At 40.2% G+C, this 20,333-nt stretch overlaps 1 protein-coding gene across 2 annotated transcripts; it reads left to right on the top strand.

Moving 5' to 3' along the window:
- Positions 1-286: 286 nt before the first annotated feature.
- On the top strand, positions 287-18,265 carry FAM20B (FAM20B glycosaminoglycan xylosylkinase). Of its 2 annotated transcripts, none has more exons than XM_060774433.2 (8): positions 287-305; positions 6,087-6,614; positions 7,144-7,230; positions 9,110-9,219; positions 11,442-11,613; positions 13,140-13,331; positions 13,644-13,703; positions 16,564-18,265. In XM_060774433.2, exons 2-8 carry the CDS (start codon positions 6,238-6,240, stop codon positions 16,793-16,795), a joined length of 1,230 nt encoding a protein of 409 aa, XP_060630416.2. In that variant the 5' UTR covers positions 287-305; positions 6,087-6,237; the 3' UTR covers positions 16,796-18,265. The 2 variants fall into 2 exon arrangements, with proteins under 2 accessions (XP_060630416.2, XP_060630415.2); XM_060774432.2 differs by lacking the exon at positions 287-305 and adding an exon at positions 473-545.
- Positions 18,266-20,333: the final 2,068 nt, after the last annotated feature.

Raw genomic sequence — 20,333 nt, 5'->3', positions numbered from 1 at the left:
AGGTGCTGTCCACGTTCCCTGGAAACATAGTGCTCTTTAAAATAGCGCTTATGCCTACAACTCCCAGAATCCTTCCACGCCAGGCATTCTAAGCGGAGGCTTCTGGGGTTTGAAGTCCGACCATGAGCAAGGCATTTCCATGCAGCCAGGGGAGGGTTAACAGAAAAGAGGACAACTTAGCAGGGCCCCGTCCCGTCTTCCCGCGTGCCAACGCGAAAGGGGCGGGGCATGACCAGCGCGGCGTCCTATTGGGTGAGAAACACGGAAGGACTCGAAGGAAACCGGGCGACGGCGGCCTGCCATTGGTGAGAGAAGCCCTCCTCAGAGCTTGGCGGCTTGCGAAGCCCTGAAGCGCGAGACTAGTCCTGCGCTTTGTTTGGTTCGGGTTGGGGACGTTGAGGGGGAGGCGGGGGCGTGGCCTTTCTCGGGCGCTGCTATTGGATGGCGCAGGGCCGGGCGAGGGGGAGGGGGGAGAGAGAAAGAGAGAGAGGGGAGGGCAGTGGCGACGGCGGAGGCCGGCCCGGCGCGAGGGCATGGCGCGAGGGGTAAGTGGAGATGGGAGGGGGGTGAGGGAAGGGGCAGGCGCGCGCACAGGAGGGAGTCAGGCCTAGCGCCTCACAGACCAGGAGGAGGAAACGCTGAGGAGAGATAGAGAGCAAGGGCTTCCTGAGCATACGCAGAGCGCGCACCCACGCAGCCCGCAGGGAAAACAATTACAACATACCCTCCAGGGAATTCAAAAAGTACGATTTGCCTTTGAAGAGAACTAAACTCGGGTGTTTAGTCCTTCCCCTCAGAAGGATACACAATGAAAACATGCACATAACTGACTCCCTGTGTTACCTTGTGATGGCAACAGAAAGAAGGACTATCCTTAGTTGTTGTAGGTTTTTTCGGGCTATATGGTCATGTTCTAGAGCAGTGTTTCTCAACTTGGGGGTCGGGACCCCTGTGGGGGTCACGTGGGGGTGTCAGGGGGGTCGCCAAAGACCATCAGAAAACACAGTATGTTCTGTTGGTCATGGGGGTTCTGTGTGGAAAGTTTGGTCCAATTGTATAGTTGGTGGGGTTCAGAATGCTATTTCATTGTGGGTGAACTATAAATCCCAACAACTACGACTCCCAAATGGCAAGGTCTATTTTCTCCAAACTCTATCAGTGTTCACATTTGGGCATATTGAGTATTTGTGCCAAGTTTGATCCAGATCCATCACTGCTTGAGTCCACAGTGTTGTCTGGATGTAGGTGAACTACACCTCCAAAAATTCAAGGTCAATGTCCACCCGACCTTCCCAGTATTTTCTCTTGATCATGGGAAGTTTGTGTGCCATGTCTGATTCAATTCCATCATTGATGGAGTTCAGAAGGCTCTTTGATTTAAGGTGAACTATAAATCCCAGCAACTCCAGCAATACCAAATGACAAAATCAATCACCCCCAACCCCACCAGTATTCAAATTTTGGGCATATCGGGTATCTTGGGTATTTGTGTCAAATCTGGTCCAGTGACTGAAAATACATCCTGCATATCAAATATTTATATTACAATTCATAACAGTAGCAAAATTACAGTTATGAAGTAGCAATGAAAATAACATTATGGTTGGGGGTCACCACAACATGAGGACCTGTACTAAGGGGTCGCGGCATTAGGAAGGTTGAGAACCACTGTTCTAGAGGCATTATCTCCTGACGTTTCGCCTGCATCTCTGGCAAGCATCCTCAGAGGTTGTGGGGTCTGTTGGAACTAGGAAAAGGGGTTTATATATCTGTGGAATGACCAGGGTGGGACAAAGGACTCCTGTCTGTTGGAGCTAGGTGTGAATGTTTCAATTGACCACCTTGATTAGCATTTGATGGTCTGGCAGTGCCTGGGACAATCTTTTGTTGAGAGGTGGTTAGATGTTCTTGTTTGTTTCCTCTGTGTTGTTTTGCTGTTGTAATTTTAAAGTTTTTTTAATACTGGTAGCCAGATTTTGTTAATTTTCATGGTTTCTTCCCTTCTGTTGAAATTGTCCACATGTTTGTGGCCAATTTCAAGATCAATACCCACCAAACTCTTCTAGTGTTTTCTGTTGGTCATGGGAGTCCTATGTGCCACGTTTGATTCAATTCCATCATTGGTGAAGTTCAGAATGCTCTTTGATTGCAAGTAAACTATAAATCCCAGCAACTACAACTCCCAAATGACAAAATCAATTTTTTGAGTGATAGTCACTCCTTGGGTTAGTACAGGGGTCCACAAACTTTTTAAACAGAGGGCCAGATCACAGTTCCTCAAACTGTTGGAGGGCCGGATTATAATTTGAAAAAAACATGAATGAATTCCTATGCATACCACATATCTTATTTGTAGTGCAAAAATCACTTAAAAACAATACAATAATTAAAATGAAGAACAATTTAACAAATATAAACTTATTAGTATTTCAATGGGAAGTATGGGCCTGTTTTTGGCTCATGAGATAGGATTGTTGTCATTGTTGTTGTGTGCTTTCAAGTCGTTTCAGACTTAGGTTGACCCTGAGCGAGGGCCAGGTAAATGACCTTGGAGGGCCGCATCCGGCCCCCGGGCCTTAGTTTGAGGACCCCTGGGTTAGTAGGTGTCTTGTGGCCAAATTTGGCGGCAATTCGTCCAGTGGTTTTTGCGTTATGTTAACCCCACAAACCAACATTACATTTTTATTTATATAGATTTTATTTATGACATTTATATGCCGCCCTTCTCACCCCGAAGGGGACGCAGAGCAGCTTACAAGATATATATACATTGTAGTCAATATATTATATTATTAGCATAGTACAATATCAGTATTAAATATTACTATATTGTGCTATTCCATTATATTGTAATATTATTAATAATATTACATGTAATATAAATATATAATTATAATATCATGTTATTATATTCCATTACATTATAATATTATAAATATTATATGTATATACAATATATTACATTACATAATTAGCATAGCATAGGAGACAAGGTGGAACTGTCCCCTGGTCCCCTCTCTCTTCACTGTGGCCCAGAGCACAGTGCTGGCGGGAGGAGTCTCCAACTTATGACATATGCAGGAGACAATATATGAATATTTTATTGTTTTTATTGACTTTATATGAATTTATATTTTACACGCTAATGTTTTAATTGTATGTTGTTGGGGGCATTGAATTGTACCAAATGTAAACTGCCCTGAGTCGCTTTCGGGCTGAGAAAGAAATAAAGAAATAATAAATATTGTGGGATTTTCTGCCTTGATATTCTGGAAAGGCCCTGGATCTACAGTGGCCTATATCCCAGGATCTGATCCCAGATTATCTGCTTATCCCAGATTATCTGGCATTGTAGACTCAGGGCTTTGGCCCTCCAGGTGTTTTGGACTTCACATCCCAGTAGGCTGTCAGGAATTGTGGGATTTCAAGTCCAAAACACATAGAGTGTTATTTGGAAGACTTGAAAATTAAGTGCATAAATAATACCAGTTGGAATTTTATTTTTGCAGTCTGGCTGGATCTTTGTGGTGGTAGTATTTCTGGATCAAACATCCTAATACAAGAAGGAATACAAGAAGCAATTAGTTTTGGGTAGTGTAGTCATGTAATATTCCTGCTGATCTGGAAGTGCATGTGTGTTAGAAAATTGGATTATATATTTCACCATGAACTGTGATATGTGTGTGTGTTAGAGGGAGTCATGTAAAAAATAAATCTTCAATTGAAAGATAGCCACTAGCAGGTACTTTTAATAGTTATTAGTGTTGGTCCAAATAATGGCTTTGGTGCCAAAGACAGAACTAGTTGTTCCTGGTGCTAAAAAAAGTTCCTTCTAGTAACATAAAGCTATACAGAGTATGGAATTGTATAAAATCCACATTATCTGCTTTGAACTGGGTTATATGGCAATGTAGACTTAAGATAATCCAGTTCAAAGCAGATAATGTGGATTTTCTGCTTTGATAACTTGGATAACCTGGCAATGTAGAAGGGGCCTTTATATGTTAATCGTATTCACAGTAAACAATATATGTACCGTAAGTCACAATACAAGTTACGATCTTTATGTAAAACATGACCAACATCTTCCCAACCACCAAACCTCATTCCTTTTAAGTTGGGTATCCACATGCTAATACAAGTTGACCATCCCTTATCCAGAAATCCAGAATTATTTGAAATAGTTCGCATGAGCCGTTTAGACAGTAGCAGCTTTACTTCCTAATGGTGGAAGCTTTATTTCATGCACAAAATTATTAAAAATATTGAGTATAAGACTACCTTCAGGCTATGTGTTCCAAAATAAAGGCAACAACATGCTTTCAGTCTCAGGCATTTTGGATAAGCAAAATTCAACCTGTAGTGGGCAAAGCCAGAGGCAAACACTCTCAAAAACCGCCTCTTATTACTCCAAAGCTCCCATGTTTTTCTTTCTTTCTTAGCTATCATTAAAAATGAAATTTTAGTCCTGGAATGGAGACTTTAAGGAAATTAGCACCTGGTGTTCTTTCTTGCACTCACATTTACATCCATTCATTCACAAGCACTTACTATGGTATATACGCACTATATTCCATGTGTTCACTATATTCCATTTGCTTGAATATTTGCAGTAAAGATATAGAGAGATTTTAAAAGTGCAGAAGCAGCCAATTCCATACTTTCCAAAACCACCACAGGCACTTCTTAGAAGATACAGATTATATTTCTGTACAGCAGTATGGAAAAACAATTGCAAAGTGTATGTCTGTTTCAGCTCTTGGTTTATTTTCACTGGGTAGAAGTACTAGACAGACTGACTGTTGATAGTGAAAATTTCAATAGGATTAGAAAGGAAATGTGGTGTCTAATGTCTACATTCTAAGATGGTTAAAGGCATAGGTGAGATTTTCCACTCTTACTCTTCGCCCATTATCCAAAGAGTATAACTTTTATTTCTCGTGTCAGGGCAGCCAGTCAGTATAATCATATCCAGCATATATGTGTATTTCTTTACTTTCTGTTTCTTCTTCTTCCCTACCCCTTTAAGTATGTTATTTCTCCTGTACCAGTTTACCCATTATGAAAGTGGATCATTTTATTGTCATTTTACATCACTCATCAACTAAACAAAATCAAAACTCTAAATGAAATTTGTTACGAAATGTAGTGGCCCCACCAAATATGTGGGACCCCATGCATTTGTGAAAAATCCACATATTATTAAATGGAAATGACATGAACACACATTTCAGTGTTTACATTGATGCCATTAAATCATATGGGGCACGATGATCCAGGTCCCAATCTTTCTTAAATGTAGTCACTCTCACCCCTGAAACTAACACTAGAGTGTATGGTCTCGCTCAAAGACTGCTTAACTTCCTGAAGTCTAAAAATGTAAAAAGACACACTTGGGGATTTTTCTAACTTTTTCTGTGAGAACTACCTTGTGGCCTAGAAGATGGTATTGATTTTCACACTTTGCATACATGTTAGCATGGTTCCTGTCAAATGTGCACATTTTACCCTGAAAAATCAAATGTACTATTGGAATTATGGAAGTTGCCATCCAATATCTGGGCAACCACATATTGGCCATCTCTACACTAAAGCTTAGTCTATTGTCAAAGTGATGAGATGTTGCAAGCCATCATCTGTGGTCCATCCTCCTCCAAACTGCACCAGGATGGAGAGTGGGTCATGGGGGCTCTGTGTGCCAAGTTTGGTCTTGATCAGTCATTGGATGAGGGTCACAGTTGTCTCAGAAAATGAGTTAAGGTACTGCAAGTCCCATCATCCATAGTCTGTTCTCCCCCAAACCTCACCAGTATGTTGAGTTGGCCATGGAGGCTCTCTGTGCCAAGTTTGGTCTTTATTGGTGTTTGGAGGAGTGTCACTGTGAATTGAATGTACCATTGGAATTATGGAAGTTGCCATCCAGTATCTGGGCAACCACATGTTGGCCATCTCTACACTAAAGCATGATTAGCTTAGTCTATTATACAAAGTGATGAGATGCTGCAAATCACCATCCTCCATTATACAGGTTCGTCTGACTGCTGAAATATATGCATTTCAGTTTTGTTTTGTTTTTTATTCTGTAGGAATTCCAGAAGATGCAGCATCAACTATGGATCCACTGGAGTGAACATTAGGAATGACATCCATAAAGTACCATCCTGCTTTTCATCTTGCTTTGTGAGAGACTCTCCGTAACCTTTGGATGAACATATCAAAAGAGGATCCCTTGTCATCATGAAGTTGAAACAACGTGTGGTGCTTTTGGCAATCCTTCTCGTCATCTTCATTTTCACCAAGGTTTTCCTCATAGATAACTTGGATACGTCGGCAGCTAACCGTGAGGATCAGCGTGCCTTCCACCGTATGATGGCAAGCTTGCGGGTGGAACTGGATCCCCGACTTGACCACACCTTGCAGTCTCCCTGGGAGATTGCCGCTCAGTGGGTGGTGCCACGTGAGGTATATCCAGAAGAGACTCCAGAATTAGGGGCAGTGATGCATGCCATGGCCACAAAAAAGATAATAAAAGCAGATGTGGGCTACAAAGGCACCCAGCTGAAGGCATTACTCATACTGGAAGGTGGACAGAAAGTAGTCTTCAAACCTAAGCGGTAAATACTTCACTATAGTTTTCCTCCTATCATCTTAATGACTTCTGTGAGGGTTTCTCAAGTCTCAGGAGTGCCTGAGCATAATTCCCCAATGGAAGAATTAAAAAATGAAGATAAACTAGAAAGTAGGCAACTTGCACATCAGTTCATCAGTGTAAAAACATGAGGAAAGAGGCCCTTGAAATGACTACATCAGTGTAACTTCAAACATGGTTTGATGTTGTGTATGAAATCAGCCATAAAAATATGTGCCCTTTCCCTTCTTCCAAGAGAAAATCAGTTCTGTTTGATCAAGAGAAGCTGGAAAGACTATGTAGTGGATCCACTGGCAGTTGCTAACTCTTCTGATTGCAAAAAAGATTGCATGTTTCACTATGAGATAATTTTAAAACAGGAATGACAAATTAACATTCTATTCCTTTCTTTGTTGATTATCTTGTGGTAATACAGAAGGCTAGGTTTTCTTTTATATCTTGAAGGATTCTAGTGCAATTTTCTCAATACTGTCTCTTCTCACAATGCCTTTTAGATATGCCAGAGACTACGTAGTAGAAGGAGAGCCATATGCTGGGTATGACAGACACAATGCCGAGGTGGCAGCATTCCATTTGGACAGGTATATAAATATTGGATTACAATTCACTTTTCTTTGAGATGAGAAGTAGAATGATAAATTACTTCAAACACAAGTTTTTTTTAAAGAAAGGAATTCACTAAATTGCGAGAAAATTGCTGGCACTGATGGATTTGTTACCCTTTATTGCAGAGCTTTCATTTCATGTTGGTGACACACTTTTTAGACATGCATCCTTTTGTGAAATCTTTCATTTATATTTTAAGATATATATGGTTTATTGTTTACTAGCCGTCCCCTGCCACGCATTGCTGTGGCCTAGTATGTGTATATGTGTTTTGTGTGTGTATGTATTTGTGTATATGTGTATATATGTGGTTTTGCGCATGCGTTGTAATGTATTTTTGTTTTTTGGTCTTTTTTAGTCTCTTCTGCTGTGTTTTTCAGTGTTTTTACGAGTAATGGTCTCGCATTGGCCTGATTGGTGTATCGTGTCCAAATTTGGTATCAATTCATCCAGTGGTTTTTGAGTTATGTTAATCCCACAAACGAATATGACATTTTTACTTATACAGATTTCATATAGGTTTCTCATTATGTTTGCATGTCACACCTACACACTGCAGTCAACACACTAATATATCATGACAAAGAGACTGGAAAGTTCTGCTTTAGTGCCATGCTTGTCAGTGGTGCAAAACTACTTTGTTTGGTATGGTTATCTAGCTGTCAAGAGACAATTTAGGAACATTTATGGTTGTGACGATAGAGACACCATCATAAGTGTGAACATTTATGAGATTGTAAGTCCATCCTATGACATTGTAACTTCCTAACTTGATGTCAGCTATATTATCATTTGATTTTATTTATCATACTAGAATGAGAGACAATACTAAATTCTTAGTACATTAGAATTGCTCCAAGTGACCAGACATAGGAGCTGAAAATAGAAATTACTTACACTGTCCTGTTTAATCAAGCCAGATTAATTAAAACTGTAGAGTAATCATTTTTGTCGACTTGCTTATACAGCTGTAGTAAAGCAGTAAGAGCATATTCTGAGGGCACATGATGCAACCTGAAGCTACATTAGTTTGAGTCTGGTCATTACCTAGAATAGAGTCTACTAGGGGGACTGGTTGCAGTAGGCCCTTGGTATCCACTGAGAGTTAGTTCCAGGACCTCTGTGGATAGAAAATCCATGGATATCCAAGTCTGTTCATATCCAGTAGCATAATAAAATGGTGTCACTTTTATAAAATGGCACAATCAAGGTTTGTTTTTTTGAATGGGGTAGCAGATATTTTCAGGCTGTGTATGGATATGAATGGCCAACTGAATACCATTTTGAGTGCTTCGATGCACAAAAGGCAGCATATAAATGTGTAAATAGTATTTGCTCTCATCCTGTCTTTTGTTTTGTCAGGACCCAGATGAGCAATAGATAATCCTAGGATGTAGCCGATACTAGCTAACACATATTTTGGTACCTTAAATGTTAGATCTGTTTCTGGATATATTTGACCTGCTGATTCCAAACATGCCACCAGTTTTCCCCTATCAGCTCTAGTATTTGAGATTCTGAATTTATGCCTTTATCAGTTGCCATCTGCTTACCCATAAAAAATCATGATGACCCTATCTAAGAAACTAGAGCTGATGCAGTCTAGCCAATGCATTTTCTGAATCAGTACCCCAAATAACTACAAGAACAGGACTAAAAAACAAAATAACAATTAGAGATATGTAATCCTTGGGTTTTTTATTTGCAAAGATTAAGTTAAAGTATCAGTTATTCTCAGAAAACATGACGTTCTAAATTCTTGGTGTTTTTGTCTCAGATATTTAAGAATGAAGATTATTCTCCATTGCATATTCACATCTTTTGTTTCCTTCCTGTCCTTTGTCCTCCAAATAGAATTTTAGGTTTCCGACGAGCCCCTCTGGTGGTTGGTAGATTTGTTAATCTCCGTACAGAGATCAAACCTGTCGCCACAGAACAGCTGCTCAGTACCTTTCTCACATTAGGTACGTGGCAGTTAGTATTGTATTGGTGCATACAGTGGTCCATAGCTGGTTCTTAAAAGGGAAGATGGAAAGAAAAATGGTGATCTACATTACACTGCAGTACTGTCTTCCTTCTTGTTTCACAGATTGCTGTATATAAAAGAGGGCACCTTCTGTTGAGAAGCAGTTTTACTTCTTTTTCTGTAAACTGAGACAGTAGTAGAACAAGCCTGAACACACATTCTTCAGTAAGAATTTCAGTAGATTATTTTGAAGCAGTAAATCATGTCTAAAATAATACACTTATAAGCAGTTAAATGTTCTGTAACATGTACTAGAAGATCTTCAGACTACGAGGGCCTGGCTTTATAAAAGAGATGGTTTCTACAAAATAGTTTTGTTTGCATACTTGAACCAGAATGGCTCCCATTGCATTCAGTCAGGCTTTCCTTTATCAGGTATAGAAAGTCTTTGGAAATATGATCAGTGTGCACCTAGCCTATGTTCATTTCCTGTGTACTCTCCCTTCCTTTTAATTCTTATTTTTAAATTTATATTAATACCACAAATATCTAACTATCAAATTATCTTATTTGTTCCGAGATATTCTATTAATTTCTATGTGCAACTCTGAGGCAAACTCATCACAAGATTTTGTTGGCAAGTTTAGTTCAGAGGGTTTTTTTGTATTTGCCTTCTTCTGAAGCCAAGGGAATGTGATTTTATGGAGGTCACGCAGTGGATTTCCATTACTGAGCTTTTGGAAAATGGCTTTCATAACCTTTTGGAAAAACACTTTTTGGAGACCATAACTTTTTAGAAAATCATGACTTTTCAGAGAAGAGCCAAAAACCTTTTAGAATAGAATCTTCTCTTGTGGTGTAATAATAATAATAAACTTTATTTAGACCCCGCTCCATCTCCCCCAGGGGACTCGGTGCGGCTTACATGAGGCCAAGCTCATCAGTGCAGTACATACGTTGTAATACAAAAACATAACAATACTAAAACATAAATATATCAAATGCAAAGAAAAATAATAAACGCCACAGACAATATAAAACATACCTTTAAAAACAGAGAATTTCACTGGGCAGGGCCACATTCAAGGCTAAAAAAATTTAAAAACTGGGAGATAGGACAATATAAATCACCAGGATGAGGATCCGAGAATGAGGGAGGATTCAATTGCACAAACTATAAATAAAGTGCTTCTAAGGACGTTTAGTGCAAAGTTTGGTCAAGGAGTTCTTACATTCAATCACTGAAGACACATTGGAATAGCCAGGTTTTCAGGTTCCTTCTGAAGATTGCTAGCATGGGGGCTTGCCTAATATCTCTGGGGTGTGAGTTCCAGAGCCGGGGGCCACCACAGAGAAGATCTTCTCTCTTGTCCCCGCCAGTCGTACTTGACAGCAGGCGGGAGCGAGAGAAGAGCCTCTCCGGAAGATCAAAGAGATCGTGTGGGTTCATAAATGGAGATACGGTGTACAACCAGATAAAATTATGCTAGGCAATCATTTCAGTTGTTAGAGTGAATAACCTGTTATCCCGGATCTGTTAGGTAAACAGAGATTTGCCAGTGCATAAAAACAGCAAAGATTTAGAAGGGTTTTTCAGTGCCCAAAATATATATCCTCTCCCATAAAACAACTTGTTTTTTATATCATGTAAACAAGAGACATAAATGAAGTAGGCTTGGAGAGAAATAACATATTTGACTAACTCACAACCTTCATGCGTTCAGCATACACAGGTACAAAACTTATCAGTCCAGTTTCAGATATGTTTGAGATAATTCTCTGTGCCATCCAGCCAGGACATCTTTCTTATAACAAAACAGCTATCAACAGGTCACATAGTCAAAAGGAGAGATAGGAAGAGCATGTGGTCTGCAGCCCCTTCTAAAACTTCTTAGGAACCGTAGGGTAAAGGAAGCTGCACATCAGGGCATACATACAGGAAACAGTAAGCAACAGGATCATACATAAATATATTACTAGAGAAGGCTTGAAGAAAGTTGTCATTTCCAGCATGAACAGGAATTCAAACCCTATTCTCCAGAATTGGAGTCCAGTGCTTAAACCTCACTTCATCATGCTGGCTCTCCTAACAAAGAGAATAAATTTGGAGCCTTGAGCTTGTAGGATGGAATTCTTCTTACGTAGACAAATTCTAAACATCGGAAGCTTCAAAAAATACTAACAGCACATTGACATGGGATTTTTTTCCTTGCTTCCAAGGGAATAATACTTGCTTCTATGGGAAGTGCTACTATTGTCGGGAAACAGAACCAGCCTGTGCTGAGGGTGACATCATGGAGGGATCAGTCACATTGTGGTTGCCAGATGTTTGGCCACTTCAGAAGCATCGGCATCCATGGGGCAGGACATACAGGGAAGGCAAACTTGCCAGGTATGGTATTTTTCACAGTATACATCTCTTTGCCATTTCAGTTGGGCAATCCAGAAAATTTGTAAATACTCATAAATCTCTGCTACCTCATTGCCCTTAACCTAGCCTAGCTCTATTATAGCTAGTCAGCAGGCCCTGGAAATTAATAGCTCCAGGCAGTACCCTGACCATTAGTTAAGGCCCTATGTTCTGCACTTTACCCACTTCCCCGGCCCAGCCCTGTCATATCTGTGCCTCAGGCCTTGGAAATAAATAGCTTCAGGTCCTGCCCTAACCATCATGCAGGATCATGCTTGCACTTTATCCATTCCCCTGGAACTCCCTTCCTGGCAATATTAGATCAGCTCCCTCCCTCCTGTCTTTCAGAAGGATGGTGAAGACCTGGCTGTGGGACCAAGCCTTTGGGGCAGTGTAATGAGGCAAAATGGTGTACTGATATGGTTTTAAAGCAATTTTTAATGTGGATATAAATGATTTTAATGTTTGTATATATTTATGGTTTTATGTCCCAGCATTGAATGTTTGCCGTATATATGTTGTGCTCCGTCCTGAGTCCCCTGTGGGGTGAGAAGGGTAAAATATAAATGTTTTAAATAAATAAATAAATAAATAAATAAATAAGATGTCCAAATTTTGTTCAACTATTGGTTGCTGGGGTTGGGGGAGGGCATTTCTCTCCCTCCCCCTTTACTATCAGTTATAAAAGGTACAGCCTAACATTGACTTTAGACTATAGGCATTCACAATGAGCTTTATGCAATACTTTATGCACCCATCTGCTTTTTGTGAATTTTCATTAAACTATTAAGAATGCAGAGACTCTGGGGAAGTAGAATGGAGAATTAAGAACTCAGGTTATACTGAGGAAACAAAGTAACATTTTGTCTGGAAGAGAAAAACAGTTTGCTCATGAAACAAGATATGAGAATGTTAATCAGATCTCTACCTGAATTGACAGCTCTCTCCTGTGTCAGGATCTAGTGGGTATTAAAATAATTTGACTTTCATGTTTCCATAGACAACCCTGGTATCCCAACACATCAGCAGAAGGGATAAATCTGAATATGGCAGCTAAGAGATTATATCATTCTGAATAGCTCTAAAATAAATATAGATATTTTTTTTTCTAAACCAGGGCTTCTTAAACTTTTTCCACTAGTGACCTCTTTCTACCCAATTAATTTTTGTGTGACCCCAGGTATATAGCATATAAAACAGGTATAAAAACCAAAATGTTTACTGATAAATCTACATTGACAATGCTTGCTAAACAGGCTGATTTTCCTATTTAAGAAGTACAGCTGAAGCATATACTGCAGAATCCACTATAAGCGCTTCACGTTGTTGCTAACAGAGGTATAAAAGTCTAAAACAGCCACTAGGTGACATTCAGAAACATTTTTGTGATTCCAACATTGAGCTATTTGGGGTCGGGACCCAATTTAAGAAGCAGTGTTCTAAACATTTTATGCTGCACAATCATTCTTTAAATGTTTACAATAACCTGACTCTCTGTCCCATTGCAGGTGGGAATATGATGAGAGCTACTGTGATGCTGTAAAGAAGACCTCGCCATATGACTCAGGCCCACGACTCCTTGATGTCATAGATACGGCCATCTTTGATTATTTGATTGGGAATGCTGACCGACATCATTATGAAAGCTTTCAGGATGATGAAGGGGCCAGTATGCTTATTCTTCTTGATAATGCCAAAAGGTAGGAGATATGTAAACCTCTGTCACATTCTCAAAGTACTTTAATGGCCTTGTTTATCATCATTACTATGGTATTATAAGCTCTCCCAATGCTTTTATACTTTTAGTGATTAGATCAAACCGTATAAGTAGTGAAATTCTGTAAGCAAAGTTATCAACCTGTTAATACCAGTACTGCTGATTTACTTCAGCTTGTATGTGCATTAATTGGCATGGTGGGGATGATTTCAACATTGTAGATTCCTACTTAGCTTTGTAGCAGAAGTAGACCATTTCAGAGAACTCAACTAATTTTAATCTATTTGTGTTTCAGTTTTGGCAACCCTTCCCTGGATGAGAGAAGCATTCTTGCACCTCTTTATCAATGTTGCATGTGAGTAAAGGACAAAAAAGCTAAGGATCTTACATAAATACAATTTACAAACTTTAGAAAAGAGTTTGGTAGTGATCAGTGCCTAGAATCCAAAAGTCCAGGGAGTATATACATATATCTGATTGTTAAGCCACCGCTATTGAGAGAATGAGGTAGCAGTTAGATTTGCAGAATCTAAACCGAATGTTGTGTTGATTTTGGGAAGTCTTTGAGTTGCCAGCTACATGTAAAATGTATAATATCAAAAGTAGCCACTCCTCTAAATCCCAGGAACAACTACCGTATTTTCTGGCATATAAGACGATTGGGCGTATAAGGCGACCCCCAACTTTTCCAGTTAAAATACAGAGTTTGGGATATACTCACCGTATAAGACTACTCCTCCTCCAACGCACACCAAATAAAAATTTAAAAAGCATCAGATTTGATTTCAATATGGTAATTTTCCTATTACTGTACCTCCTTCTCTGCCTCTCAGATCTCGCACATGCGCACCTGCATCGCTTCACTGCAGTCTTCAGGAGCGAGATCTGAGAGGCAGAGGAGGAGGTACGGTAATAGGATACAAGGGCGGGCCAGACAGATAAAAGAGTTGTGTTTTTCTGGGCCCAGAGCCACTCTATCTCTTTTTTCCATACCCCGGGCACCCCGAATGCTTGCAGCTTGTTCCGCCCTTCACTTACCCCTTCCCTGTGAGGCGGCCCTTCACCTCACCATCGGGACCGCATTAAGTTCACGAATCCTGATGAATGGATTTTCTTCTACCGTACTTGTACAGAGTCGCCCTTAATGCTTTCATACAGCCACTGCATATGGCAGGGACTAAATATTTGTAATATTCTAAATATCTGTGAGTGTAATAATTTAGCATGTAGACTACAGTCTATAACTACTTATCCACTATACTCAGAGAAGCTTACTTAGGTTTGTAGGTTTTTAAAACTGAGTTTCAGAGCTAATATTGTGACTAAGAGAGATCTGCAAACTCTTCCAGTCTCACCTTTGTTTTTAAAATTCTAGATTATCTTAAGCTCTGCACTTTTCCCTGAGGATAATGTCCATTAATATCAGGCTTCATTTTAATATAGCATCCTTGGTATATAATTCTTTTTGCAAAATGTGATCCATGTTTCTGTGGTTCTCTTCCCATTTGTCATTTATATCTCATCTGTAAGGCCATCTTGGCCTGACTGCTGTGCTTCATTATCAAGGCATCCTATTGCAAAATTCCATTATGGAGGCTGTGATCCAAAAGTAGTTGTTCACTAGAAATGGTTCGCCTTTAGGTTTCAGACAACCATCCTTGATTCTGGTACTCCAAAACATGCAAGGAATACAGTGACATTCATGTTCTTCTGCTAGGCTGCACACAGATAACCAACTGACCACAATGCAAATAGAAAATTGGACTAAAGATGTCTTTAATCTGATCCAACAGTTTTCTTTATAGGTGGTTGTTCTTGTTTAGAAATGGTCTTTATTTGCAATCTGGATTTCTTTTTGGATCAAAGTAGCATAGTTGTTTTGCACGCAGAACAACACTATAGCTGGCAATTCAACACACCTTGGCTTTGCCATAGAACTGGCCTGCACAACATGTGCCCCTCTAGATGTTTGGGATTCCAGCTCCCAGAAGCCCTAGCTAGCTTGTCCAGTGGCCAGAAATTCTATAAACTTGCATTGAAAACACCTGGAGGATTACAGGTTGTGCAGGCCTGCCATAGAGCCAGCGTAGACCTTCCTCCCATTAACGTTCGGTGATGGATGAAGTACATGAAAAAGTGCTTCATCATGTCATATAACCAGTTACAAAATTATGATATCTGCTGAGGCCAATATTGGGCTGCAGGGACATAGCTGTGGACAGGCATGTAGCTGGGGAGGGGGGGGGCTTGAGGGGCTTCAGCTCCCCCCCCTCGAAATTCTCAGGGTAGTCCGCAAGAAGGTCTTACTGGTACATTATTTAAATTATGTATATTCATATTGTGATCTGATCACCATGCTCAATATATCCCATATGCATGGGGGTATTGGGATAATGATACAAAAGGTTTGCTAGGGTAGATCCTCAGCACCCCCCAAATCAAAATCCTGACTACGGGCCTGGCTGTGGACATAGCTGTATAACTTCAAATCATGTTCTGTCTATATTTTCCAAGTTCTATGTATGCTTAGAACTTGGAACAGAACAGTCCAGTTTATAATGGATACTGCAAAAGACAGACTGTATGTAGTTTTCATAGTTTCCCATCGTGGTCACTTGTGAATTCGCACATCCCCGCCCATCCTCCCCGCTGTTTGTCATGCCTCGGTTTTTCTGGCTGCTTCCACGGCGGAAGAACAGAAGTGAGGCGGTGGCTCCGCCCACCTGCTACTTATACTTGCAAGGGAAGAGTGGGCGGGGCCAACCGCCAAAGTTTTTCAAATCTATCTAGAAGTTTCCGAAGCTGTCTGCTCAGGCGCAGAAACTACCATATGTGCGAATTCACAGGTGACCACTCGGGTAACTACGGTTACAGGTAAACAACCTATATTTCCATCCCATCTTTTTTTCCCCAAGGACAATTATCTCTTATCCATTTGCCTGTGAGGTTAGACAAGGCCAAAAAATTGAGTAGACTTAAATCATTCGTGGCTGAACTTTGATCTCATCACTTAAGTCCACAATGTTATTCACATCTTTATGTGAAGTGTGTGTGTATGTGGCAAAATATGAACATTCCTGTCCATTGTTTTGTTCAATTCTGAATGAATATGCTTCACACGATGAGCCTATGTGAATAGTTTTTAAAGGACTGGCTGTGTCCCTCACTTTCATCTCTGCTTTGGTTTGTTACACATTCTTCCTTTTCTTTTGCAGTGTCCGAGTCTCTACTTGGAATCGGCTCAACTACCTGAAGAATGGAGTGTTGAAATCTGCCTTAAAAACTGCCATGTCACACGATCCTCTCTCTCCTGTGCTCTCTGCCCCTCATATGGATGCCCTGGACCAACGGCTCTTGAACATCTTGTCTACAGTAAAGCAGTGTACAGAGCAATTTGGGCCAGACACCGTTCTGGTGGAAGATAGAATGACACTTTCCCATTTGTAGCTTTAACAGACGTTGGTTGGATTCTTTGAAAGGAAAAAAGAACAATTAGAAAAACAGCACAATTGGCTCTGCATGGCTACGAACAAGACGGATTGGGACTGCCAACACCAGATTTGCTGCACTCAAGAAGAAAGCCTCAGTGGTTTGAACGTTCTGCTGAAGACAAGGAACTTGCTCTCAGGTCACCCAATGTCGTTTTTTGGGATGTCCATTGCTGGCAGTGGATGTTGCACTGAAAACTCTCCTGGGATGCCTTGAGGAAGAAATGGGAATTGGGGCATTAATATATACTGGTTCTTGAAAAGAGCCATAGGTCCCTCAACTGTTGCGAATATATTAATTTAGTACAGTTCAGGTTTGTAAAATCAAGGCATCCATGCTGGCTACCTAAAGAGGCAGATATGGCTGCTAAAGATATCTCTTGGTGTCTGTCCTGACACACATATCCGAAGGATTTTGTCTGGAATTTTCTCAAGAGCCAAATGAAGGAGCATACAATTTCCTGTGTCAACTCAATTCTAAAATGTGAGGGGGAAAAACTGTAATCTGTAACCCATTGACAAGATTGAAAGGATTCGGATTTGCATGATGCTGCAAAGACTCTTACCAGTCATGGAAGTTAGAAACTACTAGTCAAACTTGTGCTCCCATGTTCAAGGTTCTTGTTGCCTTGATAAAGAATACTCTTTGATTTTTTTTTACAAAAAAAAATTATGCAGATACAATTGAAACAAATCATTCTTCAAAAAAGTGGGAAGGATCAGGATGACTCATCATATCTTCTCATTTCTGATAGCTTTTCATGTTGCTGAAATTCGCAGGAATTTAAAAGAGAAATGCTACCAGGGTCTGAATAATTGGGAATTTGATTAATATGTCATGCCCTGAGGTCACCACCACAGGTACCATGATACCACATGTGACATTCAGTCATTTTTTAGGGCTGAGCTGAACCTCCAAGGTTTTTCAGCAGACTTTTAAACACAAGTTGTGATCCAATGGTTTCATGACCATTACCCTGGAGATGTAGCTTGTATTTGTAGCTTCAGGACATGTTAGATGTCTCTTCTCTGATAGTCCTGAGGATTCCTCCTCTGCCATATTTAAGGAACTCTGTGGAACCTTATTTCTGTGTGTCTATCTTGACATGTAGTGTCCATATGTTTTATCACCAAACTTGGTCAGAGATCTCAGCACTTTTTTTAACAGATTAATATTCCTGAAATCAGTATATGGCCTGCCAGTTAGGCAGAACCTAAAAACCAGGCTGAAGGCTTTGGGCAAAAGATGCAACAGAGTTAGATTTGCAGATTAGGGACTTAGAGCACACGGACAAGAAGCAAAATAAGGATGTAATAAACTTCCAATAACTATTCGAGATTTGGAGCATTTTAAGACAGTTATCCAAGTTACAAGTTGTCCAAAACAGTAGTTAACTCCAAACCATATCTGTAGCAAGCTGTCTGCTTGGACAAAAAACAATTCACCAGTTTGTTGATTAAGGTAGCCATCTTGAATTGTAATAAGAGGCATCAGTTAACAGTTGCGAACATAAAGTTCAGTGGACCGCAGCATGAAAATATTGAGTCAAGTGCTAAGGTAAGATATTTTGGACATATCAAAAGCCTGCTATGACAATTACTTGGAAATGGAATATATACTGTTACTGATGGAAACATCTTACAACTTTGGGTTGTTGTAGGTTTTTTTGGGCTATATGGCCATGTTCTAGAGGCATTCTTTCCTGACGTTTTGCCTGCATCTATGGCAAGCATCCTCAGAGGTAGTGAGGCCTGTTGGAACTAGGAAAAAAAGTTTATATATCTGTGGAATGACCAGGGTGGGACAAAGGACTCTTGTCTGCTGGAGCTAGGTGTGAATGTTTCAACTGACCACCTCGATTAGCATTTGATGGCCTGGCAGTGCCTGGGGTAATCTTTTGTTGAGAGGTGATCAGATGTCCTTGATTGTTTCCTCTCTCTTGTTTTGCTGTTGCAATTTTAGAGTTTTTTAAAATACTGGTAGCCAGATTTTGTTCATTTTCATGGTTTCCTCCTTTCTGTCGAAATTGTCCACATGCTTGTGGATTTCAGTGGCTTCTCTGTGTAGTCTGACATGGTGGTTGTGAGAGTGGTCCAGCATTTCTGTGTTCTCAAATAATATGCTGTGTCCAGGTTGGTTCATCAGGTGCTCTGCTATGGCTGACTTCTCTGGTTGAAGTAGTCTGCAGTGCCTTTCATGTTCCTTGATTCGTGTTTGGGCAATGCTGTGTTTGGTGGTCCCTATGTAGACTTGTCCATAGCTGCATGAGATACGGTAGACTCCTGCAGAAGTGAGAGGATCCCTCTTGTCCTTTGCTGATAGTTTGTATGTTGTGTTTCCTCATCAGCTTCCCTATGTGGTCAGTGGTTCCCTTGATGTATGGCAAGAACACTTTTCCTCTGGGTGGATCTTTGTCTTGATTCTCGTGGCTTGTTCTCGGTCTTGCAGCTCTTCTGATTGCTCCAGTCACTGCCAGGCCATCAAATGCTAATCAAGGTGGTCAGTTGAAACATTCACACCTAGCTCCAGCAGACAAGAGTCCTTTGTCCCACCCTGGTCATTCCACAGATATATAAACCCTTTTTCTTGGTTCCAACAGATCTCACTACCTCTGAGGATGCTTGCCATAGATGCAGCCGAAACATCAGGAGAGAATACCTCTAGAACATGGCCATATAGCCCGAAAAAAACCTACAACAACCCAGTGATTCCGGCCATGAAAGCCTTCGACAATACATCTTACAACTTTGTTGCCCCCATATTTCCTTTGCCCTTATGCAATCAGGCAGCTGCATGCCATTATGAAACTTGATCCAATGTGGTTAACAGATGCATACTTCCGTGCTATGTGACACAGAACTTGTTTTGTAGCTCTGAAATATTTGGAAGAGGTTACTCTTGTCTGAACTGATGAAGAAGCTGAACGAATCAAATAAGCTTCAACGTTGGCATCTAATGAACTGGAACTAGAGTGCTCACAATTAAAAAAAAAAATAAGAAACTAACTTATTACGAAGATAACTTATTTGTGTGGCAGCTGAAGCAGAATACTTGATCATTACACTTCTTGGAGCTACCAGATGGTTGTCTTTGGAATGGAAGATATTGAGAGAAGAGAAAACAATGTAATATCAGCTGTGTCATATGTTTCCCTAAGGTTGGAATCTGAATTTTAAAAAGTATTACGTGAATAAAGATTTTAATTTAAAAAATAGTGGGTTTTTCCCTCCCAGATTGGTGCATAGGAGTTCTCCAAAATTTTCAGAGCAAGACAGGGGCCATTAAACTAGAAGTCCATCCCATTTTTCCTCTTTGCATTTTCCCAAGACCGAGGTCATTTTCTCCTTGCTGATCCTAGTTTATTTTTCACCAATCTGGTGCTTGTAACTTCATGTTTTTAATTTTTTCCCTTTCTTATTCAACGTATTAGTTTTTCCTGTTTCTGTTTGAGAGTATTTAGTGCAGGGAGAGATATATGTCTTCCTTTCACACAATA

Source organism: Anolis sagrei, chromosome 4 (genome assembly GCF_037176765.1).
Source record: "Anolis sagrei isolate rAnoSag1 chromosome 4, rAnoSag1.mat, whole genome shotgun sequence".
Taxonomy (NCBI): Eukaryota; Metazoa; Chordata; class Lepidosauria; order Squamata; family Dactyloidae; genus Anolis; species Anolis sagrei.
This window is presented reverse-complemented; position numbering and strand designations above follow the sequence as displayed.

Bases quoted from the DNA above. Each gene is read 5' to 3' on its own strand.
- FAM20B (XM_060774433.2), top strand. From the start codon at position 6,238: ATGAAGTTGAAACAACGTGTGGTGCTTTTGGCAATCCTTCTCGTCATC. The intron at 9,220-11,441 runs GTACGTGGCAGT...CTTGCTTCCAAG, and splicing joins CAGTACCTTTCTCACATTAG to GGAATAATACTTGCTTCTAT. The intron at 13,332-13,643 runs GTAGGAGATATG...TTTGTGTTTCAG, and splicing joins CTTCTTGATAATGCCAAAAG to TTTTGGCAACCCTTCCCTGG.